At 41.1% G+C, this 22,021-nt stretch overlaps 1 protein-coding gene across 1 annotated transcript in view; it reads left to right on the forward strand.

Moving 5' to 3' along the window:
* Positions 1 to 4,235: 4,235 nt before the first annotated feature.
* FLT3 (fms-related tyrosine kinase 3) overlaps positions 4,236 to 22,021 on the forward strand; it is a 28,014-nt gene continuing 10,228 nt past the window's right edge. The window contains exons 1-11 of the mRNA XM_010017616.1: positions 4,236 to 4,293; positions 4,683 to 4,807; positions 6,082 to 6,284; positions 7,067 to 7,186; positions 9,471 to 9,584; positions 11,265 to 11,401; positions 11,909 to 12,048; positions 12,131 to 12,284; positions 16,443 to 16,608; positions 20,088 to 20,194; positions 21,718 to 21,829. Of these exons, the coding sequence (XP_010015918.1) occupies positions 4,236 to 4,293; positions 4,683 to 4,807; positions 6,082 to 6,284; positions 7,067 to 7,186; positions 9,471 to 9,584; positions 11,265 to 11,401; positions 11,909 to 12,048; positions 12,131 to 12,284; positions 16,443 to 16,608; positions 20,088 to 20,194; positions 21,718 to 21,829 (1,436 nt within the window). The remainder of the gene's footprint in view (positions 4,294 to 4,682; positions 4,808 to 6,081; positions 6,285 to 7,066; positions 7,187 to 9,470; positions 9,585 to 11,264; positions 11,402 to 11,908; positions 12,049 to 12,130; positions 12,285 to 16,442; positions 16,609 to 20,087; positions 20,195 to 21,717; positions 21,830 to 22,021) is intronic.

Here is a 22,021-nt window from a genome sequence, read left to right on the forward strand (position 1 = left end):
CAGCGCCCCCTGGCGGTCGCCGCCTGCCCGCCCCCGGGCGCCTCCCCGACGGTGTTCGCTGGTCTCCGTCCCTCCGTGCACCGAGACATCCCCCTCGAGCAGAAGACCCCGGGAAGAAACAGCGTGTAATGCCACAGCCTGAACGGCCTCGGGTGGTGGAAAAGGGAGGAGTTGTCAGCGGATCCAGGTGGGAAAATAACCCAGGTGGAGGGTTGGAGGCAGTGCAACAAGGCTGGCAGGTGACAGGGCACTGTGTAACACCAGTGTTGCTCTCATTATTAGTTCTTTACTCAGCACACAGTGCCTAATTAGGCACTTTCCAAACCCACACAACCTCTCCTACTCCCCTCTTCTCACTGCTTTCTTATTCGGTGACTCAAGTCTAGAGATTCTCTTCTACTAAACCCTCCCAAAGTGCTATCACATTCAATAGTGTTTTTTCCCTCCCATCTCAAATCTCAATCATGTTTGAACATGACTGGGAATAATTAAATCAGTTCACGTGATGTTTGTTGTAATTAACTGGTAAGACCAGATAAATGACTGGTGCTGACCTAGATGTACCCCATCTGGTGTTACAGCAGCTACTCACAATTAGCATGTGCTGCAACAGAGGTGTCTTGTCACCCACCTTGCTTGTTGAACCTTGTTCTAGCACAGTTATTATTCTGCAATATAGTACAACATCTCTGACCCCATCATCACTTGAGAATGAACTCACAGGTTGCATTTTTTTGGGAAGTATTTAAGCTGAAACAGTGAAGACACGAAGGAAGGAAGGTGTGATAAAAGATGTGGAAGGAGAAAAGTTAATTTTTACGGGAGAGAAATAAGATATGGGTAAAAAGTAGGAATTCATTTAATACCGATTCTTTCTGCCTATCCTGCCTCCCTCTGATTTTTATCATTGAGTAAAATTCTTATTTCAGTATCCACCGTTTTGGGAGCGATTTGAGAAAAAGGCAACCACATGCAAAGTTATGGGGTTTTAAGAGTTAAAGTGTGGGTATTAGGCTCACCCATGTCACCACTATTACAGATTTGTTTCTGGCAGCACATGACTGTGAGAGAACTATAGCTTCCCTGGAAAAAAGGGTCCTTCTAGCTCCTCTGACCACGAAGAAAATTTTGGAGAGTTGATCCAGAGAGTCTCACTCAAGGAAAATGGAGAGAAGTCAAATGAAAAGCAAAACACAGTTTGCTTTATGCAAGTCTCCCAAGCTGTGAAGCAGAGTGGAAGAAAATTCTATGTCTAGGGACAGCCTGACTACAATGTAAAATACTGAGCTGAACACAAGCATAAGATTGCATCCCTCAGTATGAAGAGAAGGGTTTTCTCTTCATCCTTCACAGTTCCTCAGCTATTCTCTTTCTGCTAAACTCAGGCTTTCAACGTATTTTGGATTCATATTCCCAGTTTTCCAAAGGCTGCTTTTGTCATCCTCCATTTGAAAATAAAATGTTGTAAGCAGTTCCATTCAGTGAACCAGCTTCAAGAAGCATAGCTTCTTGGTTTGCTATCTCTTCAGTAGATTCAGGCCTTTCTTCTCACTATCATAACATGTAAGCCCACCTTTTGACTTGCACAGGCATTTCCCCATGTATGTGCCTCCACATCTTGATGAAACCCTGTCTCGGTTTATGGCAACTAGAGGTTTTTCTGACTTCAGTGAGAAGATTTCTCCTACTGAATTTATTTTTATATAGCCTATGAAAAGATAATGAAGATGAAAAGCAGGCATAAACAAACATTGTTGAGAGGCAGCAGTTTATTTCCATTCCAACTTCACTACAGTTCAGCAATACACAATATGATTACGCATGCTACATATTTGATACTCCTTGCCCAGTTCTTTTAGTCTCTGCAGTTTTTACTTTGGGCTTTTGGGAGGATGGCTGATGTGCAGACCGTAACAGCAGTCCCTGTACTTTCAGCTAGAAGCTGAAAGATAAAGACAGTGAACCAGAGTGTTAGCACTTCCCAATATTTTTCTTGATTCTGCTTTTTCTGAAAGGCTCATCATTCATGCTCTCATTTTCTGTTTTGTCAGTGTGATGTATTCCTCTACAACCTACGCAATTTTAGAGCGCTCTGTGTCATGTAAATACTTCTGACTATCACATTAGCCATTTTTTTCTCACTGTAAAGCAGCTAGAACCATCTCAGGTTCAAAGTATCCTTCCTTACCCTAAAAACCTTCTTGGATTTCACAGGAATAAACGTGGAGGACAGCAGTGACAAGCTTTAGCAGTTAACAGGACAAGAAGTCCCATTTTCTCTTATACCTGAGGACATCAGGGTGCTCACTACTCCTTCTTCCAGCATATACTCCCACATACTATCCTTTACAGATGTAGTTCCAGTTCATCAGACACCTCGTTTGCATGTCTGCTCACAGTCTGGTTGCTACATCTGTCTGCTTCTGCCTAACTTTTAGCTGCAAACTTTTTTCCTTTTGGTGTTTAAATACGCCTTTCCCTTTCCTACTGTGGTGTTAGGCATCTGGCTAACAAGGCAAGGGGAGCAAGGTGGAGTAATGCCAGGGATAAATTGGCTTGGCTTGTACAATAAAAAGCTAAAACTATTCACAGATCAGAAAGCTGAAGGGAATGCTCCACAGGCCAAATGAGTTGTAACTTTTGAGGTCATATTTTCAGGTGGTTTCAGCTGGTGAATCTTGGAAATCAGTGGACATAGGCGGGTTTCCATCAGCTAAGTAAGCCCCTGGCTGTTAAGCTGGTCAGATGGTCTCTGGTTTGAAAAGGGTGAAAAGTAAAGTGGCCAACAAACAAACAGAAGTGGAGAAAGCTGAGCAGAGAAGGACTTAGTGAAAAGCTAGTGGCAGGGCTGGAAACCTGGCTTCTGTTTATGGGGAGGAATTCAGCATGCTTGGTGTAGACACCTAATGCATACCTGCCTTTTGGCTGCCCTCTGGCACTCATTGTCTCAAGAAGTGCCAACAATATAGCTAATGGAGGCAGATACATGTCTTCACAAAGGGGTCCTGTTCACCTTTCTTGGAGATGACAAACAAAGGGACAGGATCTTCCTCAGAAGTCTGTAAAAGCAGACCATTGCCTGTGTATACTGTGGAAAGGTGGCACCAAAAATGAAGTGTATGTTAAGCGCCTGAATGAGAAGGACTCACACTTAATCCACATTTGCCAAGAGGGCTCAGAAGAAGTTGTCGAAGTGTTGCCAAATTAGAGCTTAGGCAGCTCTGGAAGGCACAAACATCACAGAGGAGATGGCAGCAACTCTTAATCATTTCTTCCATCTACAAGTTTTGCTCCTTCCACCACCTGCAGAAACAGTCTCATCACTTTCATCCTTCAAGTGCTTCCTGATGTATTTAACCTTTTTTCCTTCTTTAAACTCTGCAACTTGCTTCATGTCCAATCATCTCAGGAGCTGGGAGGGGATGGGGGGAGAAAAAAGCAAAAAACCAAGACCTGAGGGCAGGAATCTTTCACGTCACCAGGAGAGAGATGGTATTTTATGATTCAGTGTCATTGAGAGCTGGCTTTAGGGAATTAATGGAAATCAGACACATTTTACCCTGCCAGCTATTCAGTCTTACTTCTCTTTATCTTGTTTATGTGCAATGGTGGGAACATGGTTACTATATAGCTCCCTTAAGATTAAAAGGTGACTTCTCGAACTGCAGTCCCAGTAGAAAGGCTCATATGTAGCATGCCAGAGAGATGATGCCTTTGAGGCACAAGCAGCTTTTCCCATGCTGCTCCTTATGTGTAAGGAGAAATGACAGTTACTACTCCTGCCAGGGCTAGAAGCTGCCCTGGCTGTATAAGCAGAAAGCCAGGGAGGTATGGAGGAGGAGAAAGTCATGGGCTTACTCTTCCTCATGCTCCACTTTCTCCATCTGCTTTCCTCAAAATAGTGTGAATTGCTGCCTTATTTGCTTCCTGGGTCAGAAAGAGCTCAAGGCTGTGAATGGCAGCTCAAGGGAAGAAGCATCTAACCTGCAATTCACTTGCAAGCTGGGGTACACAAATCCACACCAGGAAGGCTCAGGAGGGTGTCCCGTATGTCAAATCAAATACAGCCTGTCCTGGACAGAAGGGAAAGGGAAGATAAGATCTTGAGTCCTTGGGTGAGCTCAGTATGGGCTCTGAAGGCAAGTTGGAGGACATTATTTTGCCATTGCAAGTTGGAGCAGGAGTGCTTGGGAAGTGTTTCTGACTTGGACACCTCCTCAGTGCTGTTGGAAGGGATGGTGCATGATCATCCTCTGGCTCACACCAGGCAAACATCGACCTGTAGCTGTACAGGTAGGTGCAGCAGGGCCCTTTCTGACACACAGATGCCAAAGTGATCTGCAAGAGAGAGCCTGTGTTTTATAATGTGGTTTCTAAAGGAGCCCCCATAACATGTAGAGGCTTTTGTCTTTAGACATTTTCTGCAATATTATGGGACATACATCTAAAGTGAGATGTACCTGTGCTTTTGAAAGGTTCTCCAAATAGTGCTTCTACTCAGTTTCAATACAAAAATGCAGTGTTTGCAAATGCATACAATATGTCTGCATATTCCCTTTGCCTTTTTTTTTTAAAAGATGTAATATTTCTACAGGTTTTTTGTATTTTATTTTTACTAAAATGATTATCCCAGAGTAGAGATCTAGACATGATTACCTTTGTTTTCTATTTCTGTTTTACAGTTCTTATTATGACAACGGTTACTTTCACTTCTGCAATAAAACAAAATACATCTGAGATTATGTGTGTTTTAATCAGCCAGAAGGTTGAAGGTTCAGGAACACCAGAGACATTGGTATCTCCCAAGGTAATATAACAGAGAACTAGTTGCTTATAAAATAGTCCTGTCCATTCTAGAAACAGCTTCCCAGAAGTTAACAACACCCTAAACCTTTAGGCTGTGGGGATGTCACAGTCAAAATAACAAGGGTTATGCCAAATATCACTACAGAAGGTTAGAGGTAATTACATATCACAATTCATACTTTGAAAGTCTAAATAGATAAGTACCACTTTTCTCTAAAACTGATTTTTTAATTCCTTGATGCTGTCTCACATCAGCATGATTGAATATTTCTGCATATTGTTTCAAGGTAGTCTTATGAAATCTTTTTCATTCCTGGACAAATAAATTAGTAATTTGGATAACAAATGAAAGTACACCAGCCAAAGCTGTGCTGTCCTTGTATCTGATGAGGCAGAATATGGCTGTCATCTCTAAATACTTCTCAGATCAAGCGAAGGGAAAAAGAAGGAGCAATGAATGAGAAGAACCAAAGCCAAGCAGAGTGTGGAGCAGAGGATGCAATGAACTCTGTCTTTTCATATACTTACACCGCGTAAATTTCACCCTTCAAAGTGGTTAAGGGAGACATTTAGAACTACTCTTCAGATGGAGCTATTTACTTTGCGCCTTTAGCTGCAGCTAAGCTTAGAGACTCAAAAATCCATTGGTGGCTTTCAGAATGACTGTGGAATATTCTCCTTCTGGTTTCGATTCTCCTTTAGCCATATGCAATGGTGAGGAAATGAAAGGTATGAAGGCACCCAGGCCGAATGTTCCTTACCTAGCAAAGCCCCAAAGGAGTTGAGGAGCAGTCTAGCCAGGTGATACAGTGACAAGCAGTGGGATGCTAACAAAAACCCCCAACATTCTGGACCTGCCTTTACATTGAAGTCTGAGACAGAAAGGTTGTATTATAGTTCAGTGTCTTCCTATTGTTCTACATGAAAGGAAACAAAAATGAGAGTAAAGAATAGCCTGCATCACTGTCATGTTTCTGACAAAAATAGTTCTGTGATGTCTGTTTAAAGAACAGAACTAACTAATTCAACTGGAATCCTATAATGTTTCATCATGCAGTAGAATTCAACATATTTGTGAATGTCTGACAGTAGAAATGAAAAAAAAAACCAAAACAAAACAGAAAAGAAGGTATGATGGTGTTGTTTCAGTATGATTTACATTTATATTTGAGCATTATATGGCATTATTGATTCATGAAAGCTTTTCCAGAAGGGCATCCTTTAAAACTATTAATTTCTAATAAATACATAACACTCTGTCCTCCTGCATTGCAGATTTCTAACATTTTGGAAGATCTTGGTTGTTATTTGAGTTCTCAAGGAACAGAGAATATCTATGAACCAACTGAAAATGTTGAAGTCAATGTCTTTGAAGATATTGAATTAAGAGTAATAATGAACATTTCAAATATAATTTCATGCTTTTGGTTCTTTAAAGAGAGCAAAGCTTGTAAACCTTCTTTGGACTCGGAGAATCGGTGAGTCAAAGGATGTACTGCTGCAAAGATCCTTTAAGAGACCATTTCTTTTAGGATGCAAATGGAATATTTTCTGTGACTGTGCTTGCATTTAATTTCATGTTATGCATTACCTTTTCAAATCTTCTAATATTCCTTCATGGTTGTCAGCTGGAGCACGTTACTGATCGTCGTTTAGACTCATACATATATGAATCTTCAAGCAAAGAATAGTTTGAAATAAGCTTGTTCTGTGAATTTGTATAGCATCATGCACAGGGGTCTCCAGGGACTTTCTGACATTGATCAATTTCAGCTTTGCAGTGCTCATGTGAGGCAAAATTGTGATTTTATAGCCAAAGAAACTGAGGTGTGAAGAATTATGTGACTTGTTAGGGTGACACTGCAGATCAGGAACAACAGCAAGAACAACATCCTAATTCTCACAGCCAAACCTGGTCTGGAACCTGAGGCTGGATTATTGCCTCCCCCTGCAAAACATGTGGGATGGGAGCGTAGGTAAAGCATTTCCCTGTGGACCTCCCCAGCTGTCCTAAGCTAAGGAAGTCCATCCTTCCCAAACCTCAGCATTAAGTGTGTCGTATCTGTGGTTGTAAATTCCTATGTGCTGTTTTTGTAGGAAGACACATAATGAAAACACTTCAGGTTGAAGGGATCAATGTAAATAATGAAGACTAGTATTTCTGAAGGCTTTTTGCAAGAGCTGAGGAGCTAACATTTTATAATGTGTGCTGCCTATTACCTTCTAGATAACAAATATGGCTTTACTTTCTGTTCTACAGATACGTCATGTCTTTGGCTTTTTCCCAAATAAAAGAAGCACAAGCTGGAAAATACACCCTCTCAGTCATAAGTAAAACTGGCAATTACACAGTAGTTGTGCCTGTTCTCATCCGAAGTAAGTATATCTGAGATGAAAGGGCTTTCTCCATCAGTAGCTTTAAGGGGAGAGACTCAAGCTCATTCAAAGCAATGAAGCTGTCACATGCTGCATTTCAAGCATCTTCCTAGACTTGCATAGGTCTTGGAGCTGTCTTCAGAGGCTGAAGTCAAAACCACAGACTGCATGAGAGCCAGTTTTCGCTAGTCAATAAACCATGCAACTGAACAAATAAAGATGGAAATGCACGTCAGCTTTCTTCTCCCCTGTGAGAGATTCCCTCTGTGCCAAAATGGACAAATTGAGGGTAGCTTTTATGTGGTCTCTAAGCTCATGGGCTAGATTTGTTTGCTTGCATCTTAACCTGTTTATTCTCAGTGTTGCCGGCTGGGCTGTTACCTGGGGCAGATCAGGAGGTTCCTTTTATATTCTGGTCACTGGTGCTCCAAAGTCACTGCCACTTCTCCTGTGCCTGCCTCTGGGTCCGTGCACTTCTCTCACAGCTTTTCCTTTTGCAATTCCATAGACAGCAAGAGTAACCACTGAGGGAAGGGGAAAGAAAAAGTCCCTCTCCTCAGTGGCAGTCTTTACTTGGTTATTGGGTTTCCAAGGAAAACCCATCAGCACTGCAGTTGCTCAGCACAAGGGTGCCTGGGAAGCTGAGATTTTAACTGCTATTAAGTGCTCATGACAGAGCACCTGTGAGGCGTGACTTTTTGAAAGGCTCACAGTGGGAGCAGATTTGATTGTATTTTCTCAAGAATAACACAAGGGACATCTCTGATGCAAACGCAACTGCTGCAACAAAGTTCAAGCTTCTGTTTCTAAGTAGGGGTGTCCAAGAACATATTACAAAAGGAAAAAGACCCATGTTGAAATGTTTTTTTGGGTTTTTTTAACAGAAGATAAATACTATATTATTTTGTCTGGAAAAGGCCAAATTTAAAGACAAAATTTAAAAATGCAAAAGAAATTTCAAAGAAAGGAAAGGAAAATATCCATCCAAACAGCTAAAAGACTGTCAAAGCCTTCTAGAGAAAAGTTTAACAGCAAGCATCATTACTTGCCTTGTTTTTAATAAACTGTGACTAATCAACACTTTTTATTCCATCTTTATTTGTTTTTAAAGCATTTCTTCTGCTTGACTTTTTTTCTCTCTCAAGTGTCAGAATTGTCACCTCCAGTCTCTCCCTGTTTTATCTGAAGGCCTACTGCATGTCTCGATCATAATTTTAACAGCTTCATTGAGGGGATGGGGTATTAAATCTTTAATTAAACATTATCTTCTATACTATAGCTATTAGGCGGTAGAGGTAAAAAATGATATTACATGTGCAAGCAAGAGTGGTTTGAAACAGTCTTGATAAAGATCTTTTCCATGTCAATTGCTTGGATTGCATTCTCTTTGCTTCTGTGAGTCTAATCATAATTTCATCTCTCATAAAATCCTTCAGTCTAGATGTGAACCCTTCAACTGAGATGTGAATCTCTAGAGGTGAAAAAAAAAAACCCTTTTAGGCCCAGCTTATAAGAGATAAGTGAAGAAAGAAATTAAAAAGCCAAAAGTTTTCGTTTCACCTTAGAATCATTTTATCAACTAGGTTAGCATGTCACCTTGCAGACAATGAGAGTATGACTAAAGAAAATGTCACTTTTCTGTGTGGAAGCTGTGATTACATTGTAAGATGACCTAAAGCCAGAGCCAGTGCTCTGAATCAAATCTTTAGCAGTTTTAATACATTAAATTTATGTGCTTAGTCCAAGTCTGCACTGACAAGTTGAGGGGTCCGGAAGTTATCTAGGAACCTTTTCCACCCAGGTTACAGATATAGGATAGAGAAGTCTGCTGGTTATCAAAGTCATTATCACCCGTTGTTTTTCCATGGTGTATCTGATCTGACTGAGTAGTATGCAAGGATCCCATTTTGTGTAGACACTTTCTAGTCTCAACAGATACTCCACCAAAGGCCACGGGATTGCTGTGTTATTTCGAAAGGTAGCTGTGCTCCTGCCCAGTGAGATGAATAGCAAACACGGCACATTCACACCTTTCAGTATCAGTGTCAGGAATACCCTTTGGTGCAGGCCTTTGATACAGGGGAAGCTGTGATTTAGCAATCAAGGCTGAAAAGCTCATGAGACCAACCCACCCTATCCCTAGGGCAGAATCATTTTCTATCCCTTCAGTGTCGAAATCTCCTGAAACAAATTGCATCTAATTTCACACACTATGAAATGAGCAAAACACTGTTTCAAAATGGTTTCAGCATTCTTAAACATTTGCACTATTATTTTTTAACAGAGAGACCAGGCAAACCCTATTTTAGGAAAAGGGAAGGATCAGATGCTATTGAATGCATATCTGAGAGCTACCCCCAGCCCTCTGTGGAGTGGATATTTTGCAAAACACCTGAAAAGAGGTACGGTATATGTTCGTATGCATGTTGAGTCTCTAGACCGAGTTCACCAACTTCTGAAGAAGGGGAAGGCTTTGTACTGCTTAGTGTGCATAGTGGGCTGGGGAGATTACTGAAGAGCTTTGGGGTCAGAATTTTTGGAGACAAGTTCTGCCAGGTTGGATCATGCATGGTCCCTGCATGATCCACTCATGGGAGTGCTGCAACTCTTCCAAACTCGCTCCAACAGCTCCATGTCCTTCTTATGCTGGGGGCCCCAGCGCTGAACATAGTACTGCAGGTGTGGTCTCACAAGGGCAGAGTAGAGGGGCAGAATCATCTCCCTGGTCACACTCCTTTTGATGCAGCCCAAGATACAGTTGGCCTTCTGGGCTGCAAGCTCACACTGATGGCTCATGTCCAATCTTTCATTCACCAGTACCACCAAGTCCTTCTCCTCAGGGGTACTCTCAATCCCTTAATCCCCCAGCCTGTTTTGATACTGGGGGTTGCCCCAATCCAGGTGCAGGACCTTGCACTCAGCCTTGTTGAACCTCATGAGGTTCACACAGGCCCACTTCTCGAGCCAGACATGTCAACCACATCCCATCCCTTAGGCATGTCAGCCACACGACTCAGCTTGGTGTTATCCACAAATTTGCTCAGACTCTGCTCAGGGTATGTCACTGATGAAGATATTAAACAGTACTGGTCCCAGTACAGACCCCTGAGGGACACCATTTGTCACAGGTCTCTATCTGAACATTCAGCCCTTGACCACTACCATCTGTATGTGACCATCCAATTCCTCATCCACCAAACAATCCACCCATGAAATTCATATCTCTCCAATTTAGAGTGAAGGATCTTGGGGGAGACTGTGTCTAATGCCTTACAGAAATACAGATAGATGACATCCATAGCTCTTCCCTTGTCCACTGATGTAGTCACTCCATCATGGAAGGTCACTATGTTGGTCAGGCAGGACTTGTCCTTGGTGAAGCCATGCTGGCTGTCTCAAATCACCTTCCTGTCTTCCATGTCCTCCTTAGCATAGCTTCTAGGAGGATCTATTCCATGATCTTCCCAGAGACAGAGGTGAGGCTGACAGGTCAGTAGTTCCCAGGGTCCTCCTGTCTACCCTTTTTAAAAATGTGTACAGTGTTTCCCTTTTTCCAGTCTTGGGGACTTCACCTGAAGTATTAGAGCTGGGAAGATGTTAGAAGGCATCCTAGTTTTCTGAGCTTAATTATTTTTCCCTGTTTTATTAATATTTAAAGTTGATTCTATTAATAGCAGGAATAATGCCTTTCTTTGCAGATCTTTGAGGTCTTTGGGATTTCTTTGGAATATGGGTCTTCTCATAAGGGCTGCTGGATTTGCAGCAGCTCCCACCACAGGAATTCAGAGATGTGGTGTGAAAGCTCAAACTCTATGATTTCACAATTGTCCAGATTTTAGTCACAGCACTACCTGTCTATGAGCCAGTTTGAGCATATTCAGATTGTTTCATCTCATATTTCTGCCTAGGCTGTGACTTTTTATTTTCTTATCTTTACCTTTCCTAGTTCCTTTTTTATTCAGCTATGTAAGATCCAGTTTTCCCACTATTGTTTGCATAGTCTCATGGCTTGGAAATTTATCAGATTTATTTGCTTGAGGTTAACCAAATGAGTCAATGAATAATTGTGCTTGTAATTGCAGTTGCCCTGATAAAGTGCATGAAGAAACTGGGGAAATAGATGGCATACAGAAGATACAATATGAATTATTTCAAACTTATATATGGTGCTGTGCAGCTAATGACCTGGGCAGAGAATGCACCAGCCTCTTTACAATAGGTAATTTCCCTCTAAGTTTACTTACATGTAAGGTGGATCCTGCTGCTGAAGTTAGTTGCACTACTCACCTGGGAATACTTTCTTTGCTAAACTACTTGTTTGTATAATGTTATATGTTTGTATAATCACTGGAACAAATCTAACAGTGAATATGATTGCTCTGGCACATGTTTAAAACCTAATAGCTGTTCGTGGTCTCCGTAAAAAATGTCTTGCCATACATTTGCTAAATATCTGTGAACTTTTTCTTCATGTTTTTAGGACTGTGGGGCATGGAAACACTCTTCAAAGTGTTCTAAAATATATACATTTATAAATAATTATAAATTGATCTATAAATTCAGGTCTATTTGTCTGGTTCTTTTAAGTAAACCTGACCTGAGCTAAGCTCTGTGCTGAATTGTGCCTTGTAGGTATCTGGTAAATTATGTCAAAACTGTTGATCTAACTGAGTTATTTTCCAGGCAGAGTGACAGTTCTTTCAGAGACTACGTTTTGATTTTGTAGATTTAAATGAAAGACAAGCAACACCTTTACCTGAATTACTTCTTAAAGTCGGAGAACCATTGCTGGTCAGGTGTAGAGCTGTTCACCATAATTATAAATTCGGAATAAAATTATCATTAGAAAACAAAGAAGTTGAGCAGGTAAGAAGACGGGGCACATTTTAGAACAGGTAATATTGGGCACTATCAACTGATTAAATGGAAATCTCTGTTGTAAAACTAGGATCGCCAGTTTGAAGGATTAGAATATCAAACAGATTACTCGGCAATTCGGATCCGGTATGTGTTTGCTTCAGCGGCAGGAAGAAGTGATAGTGGACATTATACCTGTTCCTCTACTGCTCATCCGAATCAAACTGCTTTGGTTACAGTTTTAGGTAACTCCAACCCCTGGTGTTAATTTCGTCCCTCAGCTGGTTATTTTTCTTTGTTTGCCATGTAGCAGTTGTTTGCTTGCAAGTAGGCAGCATATGTTTATAGTTCCTTTTCGAAGGAAAAAGTCTGTTTGCACTTACTGACAGTCCAGGGGAGCCAAGACATTAACCTGAATTGAGTCATTCTGGTACATGAAGATAATCGACCTCTGCTTTATATTGCTTTTCAAATAATTCCCATTAAAAGACAGTCCTTTTAGAAGTTAAATGCAATGGTAGTGTTTAGATCAAGTCTATGTGATTGTTTTGATGGTATCTCTAGAAACACAGGCTGGAATTCATCTTGTTTTTGTCGGTGACTCTCAGGTAGTGTGATGCAAAGCCATTGTAGCTTTTTGTGGGGACCCTAAGCTATAGGATTCCCAGGGAGCTATGCCTTGGACTTCCTGGGCTGGGGAGTGTAGTGTAGTTGTGCAGTCCATCTCTGTGCCAACAGCTCAGGTGTAGGCAGCTGCAGAGAAGTACAAACAGCTAGAGGTAAAGCACTGCATGGTTGCTTCAGGTGCTTATTGCTCTTATACAGAAAAAAGCAGGTACAAAAGATGTACCAGGCCTGATGTGGGTCTGACAGGAAGGAATCAAATAGTTATAAGATTCTTGGTGGTGGGCTCTCTCACTCAAAACCCAGAACAAACAAAAAACAACCATTTCCTCTTACGGTGGGGGAGTGACTGACAAGTGGACATTTGAGTTTGCCAAATTTTTATGGGAAAGTAAATCTGGGGAAGAATTTTAGCTCCAAAACATGTGGAACTGGTAGCAGACAAGAAATTAAAACTTTTGTGTAAATGGAGAATGTAAGCCAAAAAAGATGATGAATAGTGAGGGCTGACAGAGCTGGCAAGATGCCATGCATAAGAGCAGCTGCAGCTGTGATAGATCTGAAGGAAAACATGAGATTAGAGAGACTACTCCAGCATTATTGGTTGTTCTGCATGTGTCCTGCTTTCCAGGCACTGAAGGGAACCATCTTCTTAGGACCAAGCTACACAAGGCCTGAAAATTTAAAAAATCAAAAGCATACCAAAGGAAACATAATTCTACTTAAGCGATATGTTGATTTAAAAGCCAGGGGGGTTGAAGTTAGTCCAGAACAGCCTCAACTGCAAACCTTGTTATTCAGGTGGAAATAATGTACAAATAGGCATAAGTCTGGAAACAAGGCATAGAAAGGAAAGCTGTAGTTAGGACTGTACTGCTGGACTAGACACTGGAAGTAGTTTTCTGACCGTTGTACCTGCAGTTGGAGTCTGTAGCCCTGAGAACAAGGCTCTCTGAAGCACCCAGCATGCGTTTCACCTTAGATGTAGTTGCTCTCAGAGTTTACAACACCTAGGCTAGGAATGGTAGAAAGTGAGAATACTTACTCCAGTCTTTTCAGAAATTACTTTCTGAAGTGCAATATCCTCTTCTCAGCTTCTGCCTCCCACTGAGCAGGAAGTTCACTCGTCATTTACAATAACTGAGTACGATACCTGGGCATTTTTTCTACACACATCTTCTTAGTAAAGAGGAAAGTAGGAGTGAGGGAGTAGTGTAGAGGTAGAGCAAGCTCTTATTCTTTCTCAGTACTGGTGCCCAGTTCAGAAATAGTGGCTTCTTGGATCCATGAACTATTAGGTCTGAGTAAGTGCCACAGTAACAGCAGATGTTTGGGTCACTGTCCATGGAAGGCTGTATTTCTTAGTAGGGTATTTTTTAACTGGGATATGCCAAGCCACAATGACTGTCTGTACCCCCCTTAAGACCCTTTATGCCAACAAAGGGCATGAGGGCTCACTGGCTTTGCTGATGACAAAATCTATTTTTTTACTTACATGGTAGATTAAGGTGGGGAGATGTTGTCATACCTAGCTAACAGCCATGCTTCTCTCTCCAAGGTTATACAGGCACATCACGTGCTTCTGATCCAGCTCAACCTTTAGCCTAATGTATTAATGACAACCATTGTTGGTGTGAATTTATGCTATCATCCCAGGTTCAATTTTGTCAGTGATACAGATACAGATTTCACTCAGTTGTCTGTGTCATAGGGCTACAGTTTCTGAAGTGATCCTGCCTTTAAACTGTCACAGTTCATGAATCAGCACCTATAGCAACACTGGGAATGGTCATGATGTAACTTAACCACAAGAAAACTGATTTGGTTGACACATACTGCGTGTCCTGGGGAGCTTGGCTAACATTAACTACTTTGATGAGTGGTCTTCTAATCTCTAATAATGCCTTGCATCCACACAACTCTGGCTTTGCTCTTTCCTAATTGATACTTAACCAACTTATCCCATCTTGTGTAGCTAGTCAGGTCAGGCAGGGTGGTTAAACCACTTTAAAGCACAACAGAGGTCACACTAACAACTGCAGCTGCAAGGCTCTTTGTTTCTGCAGTTCTTACGCTCTATTTACACCAGTGTTGAATAAAGAATTTCTAGCACTATGCAATCTTGCTTCAAGAATATGCTAGCTATTTCACAACACGTTAGGCTTAAAGCCACAAATAAACAAATACATTTATCTTTTAAATCAACATATCGCTTAAGTAGAATTATGTTTCCTTTGGTATGCTTTTGATTTTTTAAATTTTCAGGCCTTGTGTAGCTTGGTCCTAAGAAGATGGTTCCCTTCAGTGCCTGGAAAGCAGGACACACGCAGTACAACCGATAATGCTAGATAAATACAGAGACTTGAAAGCTTTAATTGCAGTCTCAAGAATTTCATCTCACCTCTCTGTCATTACTGAATAATCATGTTCACTGGTTCTCTGGCAGAAATGCACTTGAACCTGCCAAAAAAATGGTAAGCCAAGCAATAATGTGCTATTTTCTTTCCCTTTCAAGAAAGAAACTACTTTTTCCTGAGTTGTTCCCCAGAGAAAGGGCATACCCTGCTCCAAGGTCCTTGTGCACACTCTGGAGAAAGCCTTGACTCCTGACTGGTTTTGTTGTTGACAGTACACACAGAGATGACATTCTGCCTAGAAGGATGAAGTCCAAAACATCATTCAAAAGCTGAAGGTTCAATTTATAAAACCAATATTTCTACAGTACAGTTTTTCACCATATGGTTGATTAAACACTGGCACAAGTTCCCAAGAGGTTGTAAAGGTATCTTTCTTGGAGATAGCAAACTCAACTGGATGTGGCCCTGAGCAATCTCACCTAGTTGGAGCTGCTCTGAGCAGGGGCTGGACTGGACATCTCCAGAGATCTCTTCCAATGTATATGATTCTGTGACTTTTATAGAGCTGATCCTAGCCTTTAGGATAGCATCCTCTGACATGTGTCTGTTGTTGTTTGGGTGGGATTCATTGCACATCATGAGACATCTAGCCCCAGCAATGACTGGTTCCTCCAGCAGTCACTGTCAAGAAACAGATATTTCCAGATATTTTATCATCTTCTATTTTAGGATGAGATACATCTGGACATGCCTCTCTCATTCCAGTGAGTTTATCAGAGATCCAAACAGGTAGCTTAGGTGGGTTACTGAACTTCATACAGCTCCATTAGGTGAAACTAATCCCACCCTATCAGGGCAAATACCAGCAGCTGAGTTCACACACACCTTCAAAACACATTTACGTGTTGCTGTTGTCTTGCATCAAATATGTCTAATTGAGATGGAGAAATAAAGGAGCAGCTGCAAGACTCCTTAGCAAAATCTTCAGCTCATTTCAGTGAAGGAGAAACAACTACTATCAACATCTGATTATGCTAATAGTGTCACCTGGGTTTGTCCCCTGATAGAGGAAAGCCAGGAGATGCAGCTGTTAGCACCTGGAACACACCTAAACCAAACCAAATGCATAATGGTGGTGTTGGCCCTGTGGCTCTGTAGGGTGGACTGGGGAAGAATGTCAGACCACTTCGGAAGGCTCTTGTCTGACCAAATATGCAACTTCCGCAGGCTCAGATCATTTGCCTGCAGCTGAGCACAGTGACATCATTTCAGTACTATTTTGAAGTATTATCTTATTATGATTAGCAGAATGCCTTTTGTGATGTAACATGGTGCTTTTTTTGCTTGTGATTGCAAAATGAAAAACGTACAGATGGCGAAATTCCTTCATTAAGAAAAATTGTAATATTTTTTTTCCCCCAGAAAAGGGATTTATAAATATAACCAGCTTTAAAGAAGATTTTGAAATTGGTGAGGAAGCATTTTGCTTTGAAGTTAACTTTACAGCGTATCCATCAGCTAGATGCATGTGGCTATCTTCCCAAAAAGCATTTCCGTGTAAACAAAGCTACAGCGTGGATGGACGCAGGTACTTGAATATTTTGGTAATTTGATATAATAATGCCTCCTCTTTATATCTCATTTGGACTGCTTATTGTCCATGTTTTGTACTTTCTTTGTGTTTTTAAAATGTGGATAGGTCACGAGGTGAGGCTGCATTCACAAAAGGCACTCAAACATTTTGGTTTTCAACAGCAATTCATGTAGATAACTTCTAGAATCAGGTTTATTCTCCATGTTATAATAAACCCTTTGATAAACTAGGCATGTAACTTTTTGTTTATCTGCATTTTGCTATTCCCTTTCTCTCTAACATAGTTTCTCAGTTACAGATCTGTTGCAGTTTTCATACTGGATGACAAGTTGTACATGTTCCCATTTTGTCATCCTGTTCTTGATGATGTTCCTGGTGTCTTTCAATCTGCTCAAATCAAGTCCAGGGCCCTGTAGTTTCCCAGGCCACTGTTAGATCTGTTCAGCTGTGCCACAGAAACATATCGTTCTGCTCATTACCTAGGTCATGTATTCTTCCACTGCTGCAAAACATGTTTTGAATAAACCTGTTAGTTATCTACCTTTTCTGTTATTTCCTACAATGAAGTTCTGGCATGAATCCTGTTTAAGGCTAATGTTTTCTCCATTCCCTAGGCTTTCTAATTTCTTGATAACATTATCTAATTTCCTTCAGAGTTTCTTTCAGAGTAGTCCCATGGCTTTCAAGGTAACACCTCGTATTCACCTCAATGAAAATAAAGCTAAGCTGCTCTTTTAAAGTTTTAGCTTTATAACCAAGTAGGACCCAGGCAGGAATTAATGTGGCTGCACAGATTTTTTTCTCATATTCTTGAAACCTTTCTTAGCATCTACATAAAACTGTGTTGCAGCCATGATTATACATTTTATCCTTTCTTTCCTTAGTATTTTGGTGCACTCAATTTTATCTGCTAGCTTGTCAAGTCATCTTTGCAACAGACTGGCCTTTTCATCTGCATTAGAAGGTGTATTGGAGTCAGACCTTCATTAAGTTCAGAGACAGCTCAGTTTAGATTAGAAAATTGTCATCTCCTGGCAATGGCCACAGGAACTCTGTCCCTGCTGATAAAGTGAGGGCTGTCAGCAAACTTTGATAGCCATGGGTGGGTGTTGGTGACTAATCTGCAGTGCCTGACATGGGCTAGGCAGATCTGTTCTTTGTGCTCAAGACTGATATTGGAAATGAGGTCTCAGGGGACGGCCATGAGCATTTGCTCATCTTTGTCCAATAGGTACCTCCCTCCAGCTGATAATGCCTAGTTGATTTGCTTTGCAGCTGGTATGGATCTCTTCTCACTGCTTGTAAAAGCAGGAGCCAGTTTTGCTTGGATGATTGACAGCTGGTGTAAATTCAATCCAGATAAGAAGAAAGTGCAATGGGCTGGGCCAACAGTAACAATTTTGAGAACTCCAGAAATAGCTTAGGTAACTCTCATTAATGGGTAAGGTGCAGCTGCTGGTGGCCTGGGATCTGAGAGTCATGTTAGATAGTCTTTGCAGCACAGCACCAGCAGTTGCTGAGTGCTGATCAACACCTGCCAACAGGGAAAATCCAGTCCATGTCCTGGAGAAGTGCATCCCAGGCCAGCACCATCCATGGCCATGACCATGGCTATGGCCACCTCACCACTCCAAGTATTGCTGGAGCTTGGGCTGGAGATTGCTTCAAACAGATAATTCAGCCATCCATCTGACTGTACTGTTGATTAAATACTTTTTTTTTAGGTTCATTTTAGGTAATTATACTTAGTGTTTGTTTCTTTATCATCCCATTTATCTTATGGAAAAATATAATTGAGGGAAAATACATTAATTTGGTGATTATTCGATCTGACAAGTACATTCTTCTGTACAAACATTCCCCACAGCTATCCAGTTTTGGTTGAATACTAGCATTGGATAGACACGTCTTCCCTGAGGAAAAAACAGTAGGGGTAGATATTTCATTCAGCTTGAAGCAGCAAGGGGTAGGGAGGTCAGGAGATTCTGCCCACAAGCTGTAGCACTGCAGGTTTCATTGTGATTTTAAAGCAGAAAGTTTCTTGAAACAAAACAAATAAAGGCCATCACATATCTTCAAGTACTGTGAATCCAACTTCGCACATTTTAGTTGACTTCTGTGTAATCCTGTCTCCCAACACTTCTACTTTACTCCTTTCATATCCTTTTTCATTTCCTGTTTTTCTGCTTTTTTGATTTCTGCCATTTCCTTATCAAATTGTTCCTCCTGATTATAGATCATATTAAATTTATTAATTAACTCTGGCCTCTTCTTTAGCTTCTAATTTCAAGTCCCAAGAATTCATCTCTTCTGTCACTGCTCCTACATGTTTTCAGACATTCCTTTGGAATTTCTATTTTCTATTTGCTTTTGTTGACTCTCTGCTTTAGTACAATGTTAATTTTCACTTCCCTCCTAAAGGCAAATCAGTTTTCATACACAGAGCAACCACTGTTAAATTTATAATATTTATCTCACATCCCCTTGTATTTTCAGTTATCAAAGACACGTTTTAAATTATTTTCTCATTACTTCACTAGGATTTAATTCTTCAGACCTAGGATTTCAAAAGCAACGAATGATTTGTGGTTTCTTCTGCCTTCAGTATCCATTTTGAGGTAGCTTAAAAGGGGTCTGATTTTAAGAACTCCCTAAGTTCAGGGACATCTTTAACGCCATTTTGGATGAAGACATTCAAAAGTCAATAACTATATGGAGTTGTTGCCTTAGTCAAAAGGCAAAATTGCCAGTGGCTTCAGTGTGAGTTTTCCTGGTTTAGAATTGCAAGGTGATACTTAATTCCTTTGTATGTATCTTGCTTGATGAGAAATACCCTGGGTTTAGTTCTCTAGATTTCTTATTTTGCAGATTGCTGGTATAGGCTGTCTGGTTTTAATTTCTGCTTCAAACCCCTTTATATTCCTGCTTGCCTTTACCACAAAAATTAAGTTGGATGCTTCCTTGAGCAGTCAGACGAAACATCTGCCCCAAAAATCTGCCCTCATCTGCAACAGCTAATCCTAAAAGAGATTTTCTGGAGTACTCTTCTAAAGCTGATGAACTGCAATAACTGCCATTTAAATCTGACAATCATCTTGACCTGGACAGTATTAGGTTTACAGTTGGACTCAATGATCTTAAGGGTCTTTTCTAACTTAAATCATTCTGACTCTATGTGTTATATACCTTGTCTTCCAATGGATTGGTAATAAAATCACATCCTGACAGCCCACATGTACTTCAGGAACTATGAAGAAAATTGCTGAATGAGATCAATACTACAAGAAACAAATATCCTCTCATCAAAACTGCTGCATTCTGGGATTTATATTGTCTAAGCAAAAATAATTTCATCTGGGTTTCTCGTTAGAAGATGTTGAACTGTTTCAAGCATATGGATGAGTTCTGACTACATCTGAAATCTTTCTCAAGTCAATCTTTTGTCCCTTTCCCTCCTCTTCTTTGCTCCACAGCATTTCATCAAAGTTCTGCAACCATCAGCACCAGTCTGGAGTGTATGTATTTTATGCCGAAAATGACGATATAGTCGTGACAAAAAAATTCACTCTGTATGTAAGAAGTAAGTGAGAAAATAATCCCTGTGAAGATTTGGTGAAGTCTGGGATTTTGCCGTTGATATAAATGGAGCTAATATGTTTATTTTCCCTTGGTATTCCCCATTTCATTTACCTAGATTTATTGTTGACAACGGAGGAGCACAAGGCAAAAATGTAATTCTCTTCACTCTGCACTACACTACTGGAATCCAGGCCCTGGGTCAGAGAAGGATGCAGGCTGCCTGTGTGTCATGTTTCTTGTGGTTATCAGGGATGGAAAACAGAGGAAGGAGGAGGAAGTTATTAATTTTTTTTTCTTCCCTTTAGTTTGCTGTAAACAGAGATGACAGAATATGAGAAATTAGTCATACACTGAGAAAATAAATGCTTCTTAAGAAAACCGCAAAGCCTGGGAGCTCAGTAAAACACTCTACAGAATATTTTATTCTAACTCTACAGAGCCAGAGTATCATAGAATCATAGAATGGTTAGGGTCAAATGCTGTCCAACCTGGCCTTGAACACTGCCAGGGATGGGGCAGCCACAGCTTCTCTGGGCACCCTGTGCCAGTGTCTCACCACCCTCAGAGTGAAGAATTTTTTCATAATGTCTAATCTAAATCTCCCCTCTGTCAGTTTAAAGCCATTACCCTTGTCCTGTCCCTACATGCCCTTGTAAGAAGTCGTTCTCCAGGTTTCTTCTAGGCTCCCCTTAGGTATTGGAAGACTGTCATAAGGTCTCCCCTGAGCCTTCTCTTCTCCAGGCTGAACAAGCCTGCGTAGAGACCACATGAGATACACAGTGAAACACCTTCATTAGGTGTTAGCTTTCTGTGGTGCGTTTATGTTACGTTTTTCCTAATGGCACTTGTGAGTTAATGTAGTTAGTCTGGAAACCCTTTGATGTGTAACACACGTGTTAGGGTTGCAACACTTCGTATGCCCCTGACCTCAAGTCACACACACGCTGAGTCTTGCCCAGTGTTCTCAGTTATCTCAGTTCTGCCACATAACTGCAGCACCATCTCACCCTTGCCCTAGGTCAGGTCAGGAAGCATTATTACATATTATTTATACAGGGATCCTCTGTGCACAGTTTGTATAAGCTGGACACCCAAAACTGGGGTGTACGGGGAAGTCCTAGGGCTGACTGCTTGCTCTGAGTTAGAAAAGCAGAAGTCAAGGTTCTAATTTTGGCTCTGCCACTGTTTTGCTCTGGCTGTGCCTGTACAACAGAAGCAGCTGCTCCCCTTGCCTTGCCCACACTGCCATCCTACGGAACCATGGCAGGGAGCTGGAGGAAGGAGAAGCACTGCACCCAGCTCTCACAGTGACATGTGAGTGGGTTAGTTTGAAAACACAGAAGCAGACCTTGGTCTTGGCACAGCAACATTGCCTCATAAATGGAAAGGTTTTGGTCACTAAATGCTGACAGCAAGTGTCCTGTGTTAAATTGTGTTGTCCATGACCACGACAGGGGGGTTGGGACTGGGTTATCTTAAGGTCCTTTCAAACCCTAACCATTCTATGATTCTATATTGTTGCAGGAAAGCCCAAAATAAAGATGCAGTTCCTTTTCAAGCAGATCTCCTGCGTCGCTGACAGTTACCCTGCCTCATCCTGGGTTTGGAGGAACTGTCCTGAGCTGAACTCATCCAAGTAAATAAATTTCCCTCTTTTTTTATTCATTGCAAAGACCATATCTGATCTATCCTTGGTTAAATGAAGACTGGCCTGTAAGAAATTAAGTGTAAAACGCACCCTCAACCATTTGTACAAGAGGACATGGTGGCCCACTCGAGGGGATCAACAAAACCAGAGAAAGTTTTCTGTTTTTTTCTATTGTCATGA

The sequence above is a fragment of the Nestor notabilis genome, unplaced genomic scaffold (assembly GCF_000696875.1).
Source record: "Nestor notabilis isolate BGI_N333 unplaced genomic scaffold, ASM69687v1 scaffold6867, whole genome shotgun sequence".
Lineage (NCBI taxonomy): Eukaryota > Metazoa > Chordata > Aves > Psittaciformes > Psittacidae > Nestor > Nestor notabilis.